The sequence below is a fragment of the Chiroxiphia lanceolata genome, chromosome Z (genome assembly GCF_009829145.1).
Source record: "Chiroxiphia lanceolata isolate bChiLan1 chromosome Z, bChiLan1.pri, whole genome shotgun sequence".
Taxonomy (NCBI): domain Eukaryota; kingdom Metazoa; phylum Chordata; class Aves; order Passeriformes; family Pipridae; genus Chiroxiphia; species Chiroxiphia lanceolata.
In genome coordinates this window covers 55,760,321-55,778,412 of record NC_045671.1, presented here as the reverse complement: position 1 = coordinate 55,778,412, position 18,092 = coordinate 55,760,321, and the positions used below count along the sequence as shown (strand labels likewise).

The window sequence follows — 18,092 nt, the reverse complement described above, 5'->3', positions numbered from 1 at the left end:
TCCCAAAGGGCACCAATGTTAGTTACTATGTGATTCACAGTGATGTGATTCAAAGTTTATCTCATGGGCTTTGTCTTAACATTCAACTGAAAAGAACAAAATCCAAATTTCTGAAGTTATGCAAGACTTCTCAGACTAGTCCTGAAATGTGTAGTCCTTGATACAATATTACTGTATTTTTATATACAGTATTAACGGAATACTTTTTTTGAGGAAAAAAAAGGCTTTAGAGGAATTCTTAAATATCCCAATGATACTTTTATTATTATTTTAAACAGACTTGTACATCACACAGAGCTTAAGAGCATGATTATAAAAAACAATCACTATCCCCCTTTATGTTTTTTAAATCACAGAAGAGTTTAAGAGCTGAGTAACTTACACAGAGGTGATAGCACTTAGATTTCTCTGAGGTCTTGACAATACTATGTATCTCATAAATCTAATTCGGGAAGTAGAGAATCACAAAGGTCACCAGGCACAGAAGCCTTAATAAAGTATCCCCATTTATCTTTCCAAAGTGCCTTTCCTTATCCCATTATTTGACAGACTCACATTTACAGATCTGAGCTGCCCAATCTCTTCAGCCCATTCTGTGCTTCTCACAACATACAGAGCAACCACAGAGGCCCTTTTTCCCAAAACAAAGTAAGACCATCAGGGAAAGTCTATCAGACTGTGTAAGTATCAACATCTATATGTAAACAGAAGTAATTAGATCTTCAGTAAAGGCAGTTTCTTCCTTCAGAATAATAACAAACAGCTTTTGTGAGAAATGTAAAGAGCCAATATGTTCAACACAATACCCCTGTGTAAGCCCTTCAGAGATAAACTACAACATTAATGCCTGCTACAACAGTATTTATATATAGGCAATTGGCTCCATGAAAAGGAAATACGTGTTTTATTGCAAACAGTAGACTTCAGACAAATAGGTATTTAGAAGTCCAGTTTGTTATGATTTTATTTAAACAAAACATGAGTTTAACGTTTTCATGCAACATTTGCACTTAAGTCTTAAATAATCATGACAAACCGAAGTAGTTAAAGAATGCACTAATTATAGACCTTGGTGAATATACAAAAAACCCTCAGTATTATAGGTTATACAAAGTAAAGAACATCTTGAATACTTCCCCAAAATACTGCAGCAGCTGAGACACAGTGATATGCCTTAAAAGGGCATAGGAATGTAATTTAGAAATCACATGAGACCTACCCCTTTCCTTTAATTTTACAAACAAGACAAAAGCAACATTCAACTCCACACACTGATTTTTCAGGTTATATCTATGCAGTACCTTGAGTTTTATCCAAATAGTAAAAGTTAGACACGTTTATTAGTAAACAATTATGCGGTAAATCTCTATTACATTTCTTCCTTGGTATTACCTGGAATAGTCATGTTATTTAAAAGTGGGTAGGTTTGGTACTTTTATACTGATGTCACCGATATTAATATTTCTTGGGATCTCTGGCAGATTCATATTCTTTACAGCTGAAACAGCCCGGGCTGGAGCTCCTGCTAAACCAGCCTGTATATAAAGTGAGGAAAAATGCAAGTCAGGAAAGTTGGTCACAAGAAGTTTCACCAGCAATATAAGTAGACAACTAACTTTTCAAGTAATTCCATGGTAACACAGCTAGAAAGACCAGATGGTAATTGTGTTTGGAATGAAATGGGTTACTTGGAAATATTAAACCAGAAAGAGAAAACAGTTCACATATTCCTTTTTATATGGTAAAACATGTAATGTCAACTTGATGGAAAAGTATGAAGGGGAGGAATAGGAGGCTTATCAAAGCACAATGTAATGTGCACGTTCTAGAACAGACAATCTTGATGTTGGATGTCCAATGTGCTGTCTGCCTCTTACCTATTCTAAAAGTTCACGTTTCACTGTTGACTAACATTGGTTACAGGTTCAGAATATGTGACCTCAAAGTAACAAGGTGCTGAATGTCAGTCGAATCAATGACTGTATATATATATATATATACACACACAAACACAAACACACACACACATATACATATGGAAAAGGTATTTCAAAGTGGCTTAGTCAAAAATGAAAAGGATAAACACCTTGTATTTGTGGGTGATAAAAGGCGTGCCGACAGATCATTTCTACAAACAACTAGAATGATCTGCTGTCCCACAGTATCTAGTTATGCACTAAAATATATGCAGCCCTCAGGCACACTTGAACATTACATAACAACCTGGTTATGCCAGTTAATGAAACTATTAAATTAAATTAAATAGTACTTATTTCTTATTAAAGCCCTCTACCATATGTAGTCTCCCTTCATGCAAAGCTAGAGCCTTTCTGTATAAACACGCAAGTTTTACAATATAGAATTATTGACTTCCACTCAGTTCTCTTTCAGAAAAAGTCACTGCCAGGTTTACATACTAGCATATCTTATGAAATGCTAACAATTCATAGCTCAGAGGCCTTAAGACATAAAGAAAATTATCCTTCCTTATTGCTTCAGAAGAACACCTCTCCAAAACCTTGTTATTTTAAGGACTACTAGAAAAAGGCCAAATAGTGTTACTGTATTTGATGTGAAAAAAAGATAATACTAATTTTAAGTATGGAAATGTTTCCCCTACAAGTTTAGATTCTCTGTGTATTTATAATTAGCTGTGTGCTTTTACTTCAGGCTTGCCATAAAAGTGTAAAAATAATTTTTGTTCTTGCAAGAAAAAAGAACCGTGGAAGATTTTAAAAACCAAGCTCTTATTTGCAGAAAAACCAGCATATTCCAAATTATGTGAATATGTAGAAAGAATTAACTTTTATTTTGGTGTTTTAAAAGTAGGATTAATAATATTCAAAAATAATAAAAACCACAACACAATTTACAGAACTACTACAGTTTTAGAGTGTGGCATCTTGCAGGTCCAGTAAAAAGGAGCAATCCACAAGAAACAAAGCAACATGCTAGAAACTGTTAAAAAAACCAAACTAAACTTGTATAAATGAAAGGTTTTTATTAAAAGTTTGTCAAAAACTAAAGAAACCAGTGCATTTGCAGATAAAATAATTCTGAACAAGAAATACAGCAAAACAAGAAGAAAAACTTAGAGAAGGTTGTGTCATATTTGGTTATTGAAAAGTGTTGGTAGATGGCTACCGCTCAAAGTATAACCTTTTCTGATCCTTGCTTTTCATTGAAATTCATTGGAATTACCTGATAAAATTACTGAGGAGTACACTTGACTTCAGTGGTATCCACCTAGACTACTGCTCAGAAGGAGACAGACATCCCATACACTTCTCAGATAACAACTCTACTTTTTCAAGGCTGTCCAAAAAAATATTTTCTCTCTTTTACCGCTCTGAGAAATAAATGTAAGGTCAAGTTGACGTAAGATTTCCACTTAAAATCCTACCTACTGTTCTTCTTTCTCCCTTCAAAAACATAACCCATAGTCAAAATAAAACCGATTAAAGTTTCTTATTTTGAACTAAACCTTTTATATCACGTGGAAAGGCTAAAGCATCACAAATCCCTAGATCTTAGTCACAGGAGGATTCCCAGTACCGGGAACAGAGACCAGAAAGCCATGAGTCATCTATTAACAACATCTTCCCTGCCAAACACTCCTCTATGAGACACGCCAAAGTTGCGAAAAGCATGTGGGTGTAGCGGAGAAAGCTCAAGAAACTTACATCTCTAATGTAATCAAATACTCTCACTTTGGCCCTGACAGAATCCAAGTTAGCAGTTCTCAGAAGCCCAGACTGAGTTAAACTAAAAAGGTGCAAAAAAGTATTTTCAAAGCCTCTTTTTCCTTGGTTTCCCTTATCGTCATCAAGTCAATCAAGTTGTTCACTTCAGAGACTCTTTCAATTGCAGTATCTTGAAGAAGGGGAAAATCTGGACCTAACAGTAGTAGTATTAAGAAATACAAGTATCCAAAACCTGTATCCCTGAACCTGCAATATCTTATAGGAGCAGTATTAGATATTGCAATTTCTTACTATTTATTAAAAAACAGTGCAGAAGGCATGAAGCTGCTCAACACTGTCCTTTTACATTTGAGAACCTGAAAATACTAACTTCAAATCAAGATGTAACTACCAGTGAAGTTTTATTAGATAAAACAATAAATGCTTTTAATCTTTTAAATTCTATATTCAGTAACTGGAGAAAAGTTATTTAAGCAAAATCAAAAGTGGGGTAATGTAAACTGTTTTCCATTGAGAAGATGAAAAAGCAATGAATTATACAATTTATAACTGAAACAATGGGAAATCGGAAAAATATCATAAGTGATGGACATGGTCCACACAAACAGGCATGGCTGGCAACTCAAAAGAGAGACGCCTTCTGGGTGACTAGGATGGAGATTCTTTACCCTAATTTAATGAAAGTTATTTATTCTTAATAGACAAATAACAGTTTTAGTATAACTGGTCATCATTTTTACCTACCTGCAGCTATCCTCTTTATACAGACTTACAGTCCCTGCCTCCCGCCCCAATAGCATAGGATACAATGGAGACACAATTGAGAATTATTTAAAATACCACAATTGACATGACCATTGCCCTTCCACCCCCCTATACAGTCACAACTTCCAATAGTCATTTTTCATGAGGGTCATTCTGGAACAGGATCAGCATACATCCCTGCCAAAACTGCTACAAGTGTCAGATTACCTCCTTCTTTGACAGTAAGATTGTCTTTCACTATCATATGCTGGAGTAAAGATTTTCAAACTATTACATTCTCTTCTCTTGTACTTCTCTGTATTAAGTGAGTATGTAGAACAGTGTATATATAATATGCACAGCAGAATGCTATTTAGCACAATTAATACAAGCCTGTCACGCACAATACAGTATTTCTAAGAGAGAGCAAACAGTTCATAAAAAATGTCTAATGGATAAAAAGACTGAAAAGTACTTGCACTCCCAAGCTGGATAACTAATACAATTCAAATGCTACTTTATCTGAACTCCTTAGCATTCCTTTTTAGCCTGTCTAACAGTGAACTAGTATGCAGTCCTTCCATTTACTTATCATTTCTTGTACACAAAGTGAACTGTATTTACAAACACAAGTGTACTACAAGAAGTACTTCCAACCCTCTGTGCCTTTTAAGAGTTTTCTAGAGGTACCTGATTAAAAGAGCCATCACCGTTAACACTGAACTCAACAAGCTTCAACTGTCTTTCTTAACACATAATTCAGCAGGTAAGTTGGTAAGGTGTAAAGAAAAAAATCTGTTTCACTTGAATAAAATCAAAACATGTGGCAAGCTTTAAACATGCAGTGAATGATGAATTGTCTGTCACAGAGAGCAAATGACTGAAGCAAGTGAAAATGAAACTTCTTAACACATATTAATGAAATTTCAGAAATACAAAACAAATTGCATACAGCTGGTATTACAATAAGCCAATACATCACATTTTTGCTGCAGCTGCTTTGTACTCTCAATTTAATTTGTTAGTGAAGGTTGTGCTTTTATGTTGAAATGCTGCACGTTAAAATGTCAAGTTCCATTACTGCAAAAAACACTTGTAAACATGTTCATACACTTTTAAAGTGAAAAAACAATAACATATACGAAAAAAATGATGTCACTTTATAGACTGAAACAGACATATTTAACAACAGAACTTTTACTATACTGGTCCTGGACTATCAAGTGAGAAATATGAGCTGTCATTAATTTACTTAGTTCATTGTTAATCACTATAGAAATCAATTTTCTTTGTTCTTATCATCATCCTTTCTCATAACATCCCACAGATAACTTCATATAAAGTGAACCCAGCAACCTTGTTTTACTCTTTAAAAAGAAATTCAGGTCATTTGGGAAAAGTATTGCACATTACAAACACTGTTAATATGCACATACAAATTAAAAAAAAATATTCAAACTGTCATCCCAAATAACTCTACACAAAGCTAGCTATCACTAATATATAAGAATACACAGCCTACTGGAAAACAAAATAATGAAGGTTAACACTTTGCACAACAAGCCACTCTTTTCCAGACATTTTGGAGGTACCAGGACCTCTCTGCTGCTGATGCTTCAGAGCAATGCTTCTTTTCAGAACAAGTATGACTTCAAAGCAGCAGGGTTATGAAATCATGAAAGGATGCATTACATAATATAAAGGAATGATCATGTCCCCTGCTTATGAGGTTAAATAAATGAACATAATTAGAGAAAAACCAAAATGAAGTCTGCAAGTATATCAAAATGAGGCCAAACAGATAAGAAGACTTAAGACATACTCTTAGAAATTTTAAGCACTTGAATCACAAAAAGAGTAATGGATGGGAATGATTAATTATTTCTTTGTTTGTTTTTCATTGCCAGACCCAAAAATAAAACCAGAATATGTGTGAGCAAAACATAGAAAAAGAAAACTAGCTTTGCACAAAGAAAAAAAAACAAAAAAGAAACCAAACCAAAATCTTCGAATCAAGCTCCCTAGTGTTACCAATGAAATACAGACTATATGTTAGAAGTGTTGATGTATTAGGCAAAGAAAGATCACGTGCTTGATTTTCTTCATGTGCTGTAGCATACTTCAAAATTATGCTGTAGCATACTATCCAAAACTACTTTTAACTAATGCTTTTACAACTCAGTGCCACTAAATCCAATTACAGAATTATATTTGTTGAATTTTAAAGGTATTTCAGTACTTTATCCTAAAAAGATCACATAAAAAGTAAAGAGCAAAGCTATTCATAAATTACATAAACTTCATCTGCTTAAGATTCTACCTATTTAAAATACCTGCAGTTTGAATACACATATACTTAAAATGAGTGGAAATTAATTTTGAAGTACTGCCATTAACACTGACTGACAGACAAACTGTTGAGCTGAACTCAATGTTTCAAACAACAAATGACAAGTGACAATGACCATAAACTGAACTCCAAACATATATTTTCCTCCTTTTTCTGTTCCTTGTTAATATTCATGTTCAGTGACTACAGTTACCAAGATATATTGGAGCAAAATCCAGTGATTCAGATTAAAACAACAGCAAATGTACATCTGAAGTTGAGTACATGCTGACGGCCGTTCTCATTTTATGTTTGATATACTTAAGGTTGGATAATCAACTTCAGTATGTCTATGTCATCTTTACAAATTGCACTGATAATTTTATTCTCTATGTATAAAACTATTGGGTTTGTTGGTTTTGGGGAGGTAGGGGTTAATGTGTCCTTCATCTGAAGGTTATTCTGAAACTTCTTTTTGCAAGCAGGTAAAAGTTCTTTGTTTTCACTTGGAAATACTAAATGGTTAAGCAAAAGAGTTCACATTATTTATTTTAGATTATCAGTGACAAGACTGTCCCAATGACAAAGCTATGTCATCGTATCATAATTTTGTTATTTGTGTGTTCAATTTTTATTGAGATTAATTTTGTGGGGTCTTTGGTTAATATTCACACAAGTTCATACTCCTTTGTTTCTTAAACAATGATACAAAGAAAAGTTAAATTCTAAAATGCAGGAAGAGAAACAAAATAAAAAATATGATGTCAATGGAAAGCTAGTAAAATACACTATAGCCAATAAAAAGATGAGGGAACTACAAGAAACTAGCACAAAAAGTAGGCTACAAGGACTAATATGGGTATTTTTACACATAATTTTTGAGTCTGGCCTACATAATTTATTGCCTTTGACATCATTTTGCTTTCCCTTTTTGTTAAAAGTACATTTTTTCTAAAAGTCAGCAATACCTTTGTCTACCTGTCCTGTCTGGGAGACTGAAAGATAAAGGTCTGTAAGAGAGAAGAATGGAAAGAGCTAGAAAAGATCAGGAGGTTCGGAAAAAATGAGGCCCAACTTAAAAGTCTAAATCACACGCAGTTGAATACTCCAAATAGAGAAGAGGTAGCCCAGGTTTACCTACAATACTTCCAGAGGCTCTGAATAAAATCCCAATGACCCCTCTCCCGAAAAACTCCCTCCCTTTACACAACAATCCTTTGGTTCTAGAAGGATTGACCAGAAACCCATTCAAAGATAAATACTAAACTGAAAGGCAGGGAAATGCAATTAAGACAACATTTCTCAGGGTAGAAATAGTTTCCTTTGTAGCTCATCCAAGCAATATAAGAGCTGAATCACAAATCAAAGCTAGGGATTCCCTTATAGTGGCTTAAATAATTAATTTCTGTTGAAAGCATTAACAAATTCTTTGAGCTGATAACTTTGTTCAAATATATGTGAATTTATTAAATACATTCAGTCTTCTTCACTAAATTCTAACTGAAAGCCTAATTAGAAATCTAGTGCATAACTAAACAAATACCTAATGTCAAATGGCTAAATTCCATATATTACTGGAAGCCAGGTGGGCACAATAAAAACTGAAATATTTCTTAAAATGCAACTCAGTTACAACTTTATTAGTTTCATTACTTCAGCTATAAAAGAAAAGGCAAATTACCCTTGAAGTAGCTGCTTTATGAATGCAAGAACTATGATGGAAGTCTAAAAGCCAAAGAGACTAAAGCGACAGTACTGTAGCACAGGAGGCACTCCTATAAACTACAGACTACATCAATAATTTCTAAATTTTAAAAATAATCTGTTTTTTTTAAATTAAAGAAAACTAAGAAGATCCACTAGTTTTGATTTCTTAGTGACCAGCATTCAAAATTTATTAAGTTATTACTGAGTTTGATTTACATGGATTTACTTGTATCTTGAAAATATGTGTTCAGGAAAGACATACTGGAAGATTTACTATCTTGATCAAAAAGACAAAAGGAAAAGAAATAGCAATCAGGAAATTTCTGTGGATAAATATGAAACAAATGATTAATGATCTGAAGAAATAGTTACCAGGTATTGTGATGTATCTCAGCATTACAGTAACTGTTAAATTTGAAAAGAAACAGTCACTGAACTAAGAAAAAAAAAAAGTATTTGTTGTGAGCAGCCTGTGAAATGTTCTACTCCATCCTAGTCACCAAGTGTTTAAATTTATCACTGCTACTTCTTTACCTTCTATAATTCATTGCTGAGTGTAAAAGAACAAGTTGCTATTTGCTTTATATACATTCTGAGTTGAAGATGGTTTTTTTTATATCTTGTACCACCTATTTTTATACTAAAAGTATTTTAAAAGAATGACTTACTGATGAATAATAGTAAATAGCAAAGTATTGCAGCTGGCTGCACTGAACTGATGTGTTTCAGATGACCAGTCAGAGACTCGGCTACAGTTGATTTGGTAACTGTATTCACATAATTAAGCGCTTTCGGGTAAAACCAATACGTACATAATACATAGGTAGCTGCTCAGTGAGTTCAGCTTTTGGGAACACTATGCTACTTTTCCATCAAATAAAAAAAATGTATTCAGAAGTTATTCAAATATAGTACAAATTTATGAGGATATCTCCAAATTTGAGAAAAATATTAAAGTGAACATTTTGGACATCTTCAAAAATCTACAATGTAGTACTTCCAGATGCATATTGCTACGTACTATATCATATCAATACCTAGTTTTTTCTTGTTTTTCACATATTGTTGTCCTGTTCTTGGATATAATTTGGAAGTTGTGCAAAACAGACAATTAATTGTATGAAAAAAACTTCAGGTGGCATAGTGTGAGACTGCAGAATTAGGAGAACAGTATGCACAGTACCAGAAAAAAAGCTGAAGAACTCATTTCTCTGCTTCATTTCAGTTAAAACTGAAGGAAGTTCTCTGGGTCATCTCCTAAAATGTCATTTAGTTCATATTTATGCCACCTGCAAAATTTCAGTCTACTGAGCTGACTTCAACTTTAGAAATAGTCTCCAATTCAAGCAAAGATTTGTTGAGAAATTTTAATATTATGCTTTGAAAATCTGATGATGTGTTCTTCTGTGGAATTACTCTCATCAATAAGAATCAAACACAGACTTAGCTAAGATGTACTAGCAGTATTTTGGCTTATAAGGCATATCTGGTGACGTTAAAGGAACAATAATATTCTGTGTCATAATTAAAGTCATTCTAAAATCCTTTCTTAGTCTAAGTGTCTTTCCTAAACACAAGTTCAACAATTTTTGAATTGAAAAGGGATTCCCACAACTTACGTGAGCTCCCTCACTCAGACCATTATAGGCATATAGAGAATATAATTTTCTCACTCACTGAACACCAAAGGTTCAGATTGCCAAAACCGCAGAATTCTTATTTACTTCAAAGGGTCTAAAACTGGTCTTTAAATTCTATCTAGTCCATTTTGGCCTGATTTACTTTTTTGTGTTGCAGTATTACTGGTGTCATTTATTTCAGGTGCTCAAAACATACTCGCAGACAGTAGTCTTTGTAGACACTTTGTAGACCTTGTTTCTTTATCTAATTTTATTTTGTTAGAGTCAGTAGTCCAGCATAGTATACATGTTGAAAATAAAAGGGTTTCTGCAAGACAACTACAGAAGTATCTCAATAGCAATGGCACACAATGCTATTAGATACAAATAGCAAAAACTAATCAGCAGTGAGTCTAAGCAATTATTACTTATGATGAAAGGTACAACATCCTCGGATACTTCGTAAATTTCTGACATTATAAGCAAGCAGCTTATACTATGTAGTTTGCTAGTGAAGGACAAATAGCATTATATAGCATGCACTTACTACAACCACGTTTACAGTTTACAAACTATACAGTGCATCACTCTTACCTCAGATTTCTCCAGTTTATTTTGAGCATCAATTTGAGTGACAATTTCATTCATGTTGGTCTCCAAAACCATTCCACCCATGACCATTTCGGCCAATATATTATGGACCTAAAACAGACCAAAAGAGAATTTAAAAATGCAAGACATCCTACACGCAATCTGGAGAGATGTTATTCAGATTCCTCAATGCAGGAAAACATATATTCTGTAAATCACTTAATTAATGCTAGCAATTAATTTAAAACCATTTGGGAACAAAGCTCACAACTTGATTTTCCTTTCTCCAGTACCTTCTTTGCTCATATCTCTGTTACAAACTCATCTTCTACACCATTTCACTTATCAATGCCAGAAGAAACTTTCACATTCCTCTTTCTTTTAGTTCCTGTTTTCTATCCAATGATTATGGACATAAATTCGAATTAGCATCAATAGCAGTAATACTCCTAGGGAGCAGGTTCTACGAGACTAAATTAATTACTCACAAATAGAGGCGTAAAAACTACTTTGGGCTACACCTGCAAAGGAAGAGAGATGATGCTCACCCATCATGGGTACCAAGATTAGTCTTGGAAGTAGAATTGACATTCCTGAGCTACACCAGAAATTTGGAGACTTCAGCATCTAGGACTAAGACTGACAGCTAGACCTTGAACTGAAGGACCACATAAACCAGCTGAGGACATTAAAGAAATGGGTATGTTCAAACATGGGAACTATTATAAAATATATACACGAAAAAAGGCATTGGTTTTTTCATTAACCAAAAAGTTAACAATAACCACTAATGGCATTTAGAAGACAACACATCCCTACCACTCATGATGGTCACAAAGTTTCGTAGAAGGTCTCTACAGTAAGTACACGTTATGCATGACGGTTCAGAGAACAACTCTATGATGTAACCTATCTGATGAATTTTGTTCTATGAGGAGGCACACATAAACTCAAGAAGCAGCCAAGCTTAAGCAATAAGAACTAGATTATATGGTCTTCAGAGGTCCCTTTCAGTGTAAACTATTCCACGATTCTAAGAATTAAAAACATGAACTGTAATAATAAAAAAAAGAGGCTTCTTGAGCACATAGACCACAGACAATAAAAGTAAGGTTGCAGCCCAACTGCAACAACAGATCAAGGCAACCACTTCTTGACAACCAAGAGAAAGAACTGGATTTACATGTTCAAGTAAGCATCTCACCAAGGCATCAATTCCCCTTAGTGTAAACTCTGAAAGAAGTCTGCAACATGCCAGCAAACTACAGATTAAAAAGGAACTGATATGGGAGCACTCTCTGCAGACAAAAAAGGGGTAGAAGGCAAACTTCAGGCTTCCAGCCAGCAGTAGCACTGATGCCATAACTATATAAAACTGCAGCATACTGTTGTCAACATTCAGCCCTCAGCAGTTATTGATGCTATCCTTATTATGATGGACGCAGTGAAGAAGGAGAATGAATACAATTCTGAATACAGCTTCTCACAAATAAACTTGCTTATAACTGAGACTGCATATGCAGATTTACAAATACTACATGGAAACAACAGCAGGAATATAATTTTTTTTTTTCCTAAAGCATACTCCTTCACAGAGGAAATCTTAGTATTTCTCTATCAAAACATTAAGAAAACACCCTCCTTAATCTTCTTAGTCATAAAGAAACATTACCGCATAGCAGTTCTTCTGATATTTCAGTCTTTCATATTCCAGAAGATATAAACCATAACATTTGCCTTTCCATCATCCAAGTTGCTTTAAAAAATGAAAACTGAAATTTCTAATTATGCTTTGAAATTATGAAATTATGCTTGGTTAGGAAAGCCAAAGCACTGACAGAAGTAAATCTGACCAACAAAATCAAGGTTAACAAAAATAGCTTCTGTAGGTACACTGGTGATAAAGACAGACTAGGGAAAATGTGGGTCTTCTCAGGAAGGATATAGGAGACCTAGCTAGCCAGGGTGTAAATGACTTTTTTGCCTCAGTCTTCACCAGCCAATAGTCAAGCCACACAACCCAAGTTGCAGAAGGTGGAAGCAGGGACCAGGAGAATGAAGAACTGTACACTGCAGGAGAAGACCAGATCCAAGAGCATTTAAGGAAACTGAAGGTGCAGAAGTCCGTGGGACCTGATAAGATACATCAACGGATCCTGAGGGAACTGGCTAAGACACTATCCATCATATTTGAGAAGTCATGGCAGTCCAGTGAACTTGCCACCAACTGAAAAACGGGAAACTTAACCTCCATTTTTAAGAAGGGAAGTAAGGAAGATTAGGGAACTACAGGCCACTCAGCCTTACCTCAGTGCCTGGCAAAACCATGGAGCTGATCCTCCTGGAAACTATGCTAAGGCTCACAGAAAATACCGAGGTGACTGGTGACAGGCTTCATTGATGACAAATCATGCCTGACAAATTTGGTGGCCTTCTATGACAGGATTACAGAGACTGTGGATGAAGAAAGACTGACTGACCTCATCTACCTGGACTTGTGCAAGGCATTTGACACTGTCCCACACAACATCCTTGTCTCTAAACCACAGAGACACGGACTTGACATCTGGACCACTCGATGGATATGGAAAAAACTGGAAGCTCACACTCAGAGAGTTGCAGCAGCTCCATGTCCAAGTGGAGACCATTGATGAGAGGCTTCCTCAGGGAACCTTGGGACTGGTGCTGCTAAATATCTTTGTCAGTGACATGGGCAGTGGGATGGAGTGCACCCTCAGCAAGTTCACTGATGACACAAGGCTGTGTGGTGCCATCAACATGCTGGAGGGAAGGGATGACACTGCAGGGACCTGGACAGGCCTGAGAGGTGGGTCTGAGTGAACCTCATGAAGTTCAACAAGGTCAAGTACAACATCCCGCACCTGGGTCTCGGCAGTCCTGAGCAGAAGTACAGTCTGGGCAGAGAATGGACCAAGAACAGCCCTGGGGACAAGGACTTGGGAGTGTTGGTGGATGAGAAGCTTAACATGAGCCAGCAATGTGCATCTGCAGTCCAGAAAATCAACCCCATCCTGGGCTGTGTCAAAAGCAGCGTGGCCAGCAGGTCAAGGGAAGTGATTCTGACACTCTGCTCTATTCTTGTGAGACCCCAGTTGAATTCTGCATCCAGCTCTGGGGCCCCCAGGACAAGAAATATGTAGACCTGTTGGAACAAGTCGAGAAGAGTCACGATGATTAGAGGGCTGGAAGACGTCTGCTATGAGGAAAGGCTGAGAGTTGTTCAGCCTGGAGAAGAGAAGACTCTAGGGAGAACTTCCTGAAGACTTCCACTACCTAGAGGAATCCCACAAAAAAGCTGAAGAGGGACTTTTCACAGAATATATAGCAATAGGACAAGGGGGAATGGCTTTTAGACAAGAGAAGGCAGATAGGATATCTGGAGAAAATTCTTTACTGTGAAGATGGTGAGGCACTGGCACAGGTTGCCCAGAGAAGTTGGGTGCCCTGGCTCTGGAAGTATTCAGATTTGTGTGTGCAGATTTGAGCAACTTGGTCTAGTGGAAGGTGTCCCTGTCCATGGCAGGGGGGTTAGAACTATTGGATCTTAAAGGACCATTCCAACTGAAACCATTCTATGATTCTATGATTATGCATACTCGAAAAACTTTATTCTAGTTTATTATCTATTTTCAGTGATTCACCAGTGGAGACTAAAAAAAAAAAAATCTTAACAGTAGTACTTATCCTGATACAAATTCTCTGCTTCCAAATATCTCCATGTTAAGGATTTCTGAAACACAGACTGCTTGCTGCTTCTTGGTATAGTATTGCATTTTATAGCTTCAGTTAGAATTTTTTCTTTGGTTAACATATCTAATTACCTTTGAACCTGCTTAAAATATTCTTGGTATCTATGATAAAATGGAACAGTGACATTCTATAATTTAGTTATCAACCACAAAAAACCATTTTCTTTGTTTCAAACTTCCTGAGATTTTATCTGATATCCTACTGCTCTTTATTTCTGACACAGTTGTTCATTTTCTTCAGGCTTGTTCTGGCTCTCCAACACCTTTTTTCTACATACTTCTTGCTTCTCTGACTCCAATATCTTGAATATTTAACTTTTTCCTCCATGCAAACTCTTTCATACTTTGGATCATACTTTCTCTGAATTTTTTCACAGTTTTAGTATGCAATATTGAAGACTAACACATAGTTTTAAAAAATGTTTAAAGCATGGGATTGCTTTAAAGAAGTTTAACCATTTTCTTTGTATTGCCCCATTTTCCTTTTAAAGGGAGAAGAATCTTTTCTAAATAACAGTATATCATTAATTTTATTTGTTAATCTGTATATCACAGCTATGACCAATACTGTTATGTAACTACTGTAATCCTTTGACTCCCTTCTCTTAAATACATAAGTTTGCCCATATATGAGCAGCAGCAAGACAAAAATTTTTAATATTAACTGGTTTTTCTTTATTTTTTCATTGTAAATACATAATTAGCAAATACACATCACTTTCCTTTTTCTTATTGAAAAAAATCACTAATTATTTTCCTAAACAAAAAAATCTGAACTAAAAAAGCATTAAGTGACAACGAAGTGCAAAATACACTTCAACAGTCTATTCCAAACAGCGTTTAAGTGAAAAACTGAAGGCACAGGGAATAGACCTCCTATTACAAAAGAGATCTGACAGTTGAGAACATCAACTTTTCAAAATCTGAAATTGCTCTTTTGTAATAAAAATTTTGAGGTGTTTTTACAAAAATCAAGAGAACTTCCTATTTGTGTTCCACGTATTCTCTAAAACCATAAACACATATCCTAGCAAACAGGGGGAAGGAATGCATCAAGAAAAAACTCTCCCAGGAAAATTTAGCAAACACATTTTCTTGTCTTCAAGCAATTTGATTCACTGGGTTTACTGTTCTGGTCAGATAATAAACTCTTGGAAGAGATCACGATACTCCCAGGGATATTTCAATAGATGCCAAAAAGCTTGTGGAAAAATAAAAGTATTTCCTTACATCCCTAACTGAATGTATTCTATTATTTTAATTGTAAAATATTCTTAGGATAGCTTTCTATGATGCCTTTTCCATCAGAATGCATTACACTCCTGGACTCAGTGTAGGAATCAGTACAGGACTGAAATAAATCTCCTCTTCCCCTTCTGGAAAATGCCTTGCTCCAGCTATGGTAAGTTTGTTTGTTTCCTTGTAATACAGATGATTTTTAAAGAGAATCCAAATTGTTTCTACGTACAAACTACACTAGCCAACATCCCAAATCCTCCTCTGCTATAGCACATTAGAAACACTATCTCATTCCCACCTTTATTCCACTCTTCAGATGAACTTCTAGTACTATACCAGTATTCCTTGCATAAGCATCTCTCTTGACCCCAGTTTACTACAAGCCATCACTGGATCCTGTACAACGATAAAGGCCTGATGAAGGTAAATGTTTTCTTATAGAAATACAAAATAAAACGCTACTAGAGAGGCAACAGCTGTTGAGACTACATAGTTTAACTCTTTCACATGCCACATCATTTTTTTACAGGAAAGGTATTCCTTGGTGTTTAGGCAGCTCTAGCAAGAGAATTGCTAGAAAGCCACCTTCTACAGCTCCATCAAAAACTGCAAACACAGAAAAATTCTTATCCAAATCAGCTAGCCAATCCTCACTTTTCTCAACACCAGACCACTCAAAACACAAAGATTTGAAAGGTTTCACCCCAAAAAGCTCTCTCATTACTCCATTACAAGTAAGATTCTGTCTAGACTAAATATGCAGTAGCATTTGCTGTTTCCCCCCTTTGCACACTTGCAATACATTAACACTAGGCCACAAATATCTGATGAGAGAAAGTTAGTGTGTTGTAACTCAGAAGGCTCAATGCTTCTTGACTGCTTCAGCAGTTTAAAGAAAATTTAATACTATCATTTCATTCTCACACATACATCTTCCTGTTTTGTTCTCAGGCCTACAAGAACACTGATGAACTTAAACTAGAGGAAAAAAAAGAAAGCATAGAGACAACATCAGATTAGTTACAACTGCACAACTAATGCTACTGTACAGTTGGTAGCAGCCTTGCCTTACAACAGATGTTCAGCTCTCTTTATTTTTCACTGTATTCAGTACAGCATTCTTTTGTTGATCTATGATCAAGTAAAAAAATCACTGCCCTCATTAATGTGATGCTCAAAATTTTTTTAACTCAAGGTTTCACTATCCTTTGTTGTGGAATCGGATTACTTTGAATAAAATATCTAACTAGTATTTAGGGTTCGCATTGTTCTCAGAGTTTGAAAAATCTAGTCTAAACATTTAATAGGATTCTCAGGCAGATTTTTAGTTTTTAGTAAATCAAATTTTTAGTAAAATGAAACCGTTAAAATTCTTCCATTTGACAAATAAATTTCAAGATTCTTCCATTTGACAAATAAATTTCAAGAAGGAAATATCATCTCACACCCAACAGAAAGTAAAATATTCTTCAAGAAATTTAATATTCTGAAGCACCTAAGTTCTCTATGTTTCTTCTGTAAAATGTAAAAGATTACTGTGTTAAGAAATAATCCTGAATGAAACATGTTACAAAGCAACAGTTTGGAGTACATATCAACCAAAGTATCCTTCAGCTAAAGACCAAACTCTTCCCCACAAAATGACTGCAGTATTTTTGTTCTTTAAGCTCCAAGGCTCACATATATAAGCCACTAATAAATTGTTTTGTATTTTAATTTGCCATTTTGGAAATATCCAACATGTTCCAGTCAGACTAGAAATCCTAATGACTTTTCATTAGCGATGTATCAGTTCAAACAGTAACTGAAGGTCACATGCATTTCTCTGTCTGGTCAAGGTACAAGTGTTTCTTCCAAAAGGAGTTTCTGATTTTGAAACAAACTGAGTCAGTTTGAAATGGCCATTTCAGACATTCAATTTGGTATGATTTTTATTCTACTTTTTCTATCTTAATTTTCATTGACATCTTTTGCTGTTGATGCAAAAAGATGTTCACAGATGGGGAAAGGTGAATGCACTGAAAGCAATGGCAGGCACAAAATGCAACTGAAGGAATAAATACTATATATTCCATTCTCAGCATTTTAGATATTACACCAAGAGATGTCAAAGTCCTTTTAAATGAAAGATTACTATAGTAACAGCATTTCTCAAAACTAGATTAATAAAGAAAACATTCCTCATAGATGGGAACATTCAAACAAGATTTTCCAAATATTTAGAAACAAAGACATAAAGTCTGTTTGAGATTTAGAACAGGAAGATCCACACAGCATTTAAGCTACATAATCATAGCATATGAAAGGCAAGTGCCAACCTTAACTGGAAAACCTGTAATAACTTCAGTTCTGCATTATGCAATACCTAACCATAAACAAAATAGAATAC

General features: G+C 35.2%; 1 protein-coding gene across 4 annotated transcripts in view; it reads right to left on the bottom strand.

Moving 5' to 3' along the window:
* Positions 1 to 238: 238 nt before the first annotated feature.
* The window catches only part of AP3S1 (adaptor related protein complex 3 subunit sigma 1), a 31,160-nt gene continuing 13,306 nt past the window's right edge, over positions 239 to 18,092 (bottom strand). For 3 of the 4 annotated variants that reach the window (XM_032676060.1, XM_032676062.1, XM_032676059.1), the window contains 2 exons: positions 10,698 to 10,805; positions 239 to 1,535 (listed from right to left, as the gene is read on the bottom strand). In XM_032676060.1, coding sequence (XP_032531951.1) covers positions 1,407 to 1,535; positions 10,698 to 10,805 — 237 coding nt within the window. In that variant the 3' untranslated portion in view covers positions 239 to 1,406. Of the gene's footprint in view, positions 1,536 to 7,745; positions 7,788 to 10,697; positions 10,806 to 18,092 lie in introns of all 4 variants that reach the window. The other variant, XM_032676061.1, reaches the window with a different exon arrangement.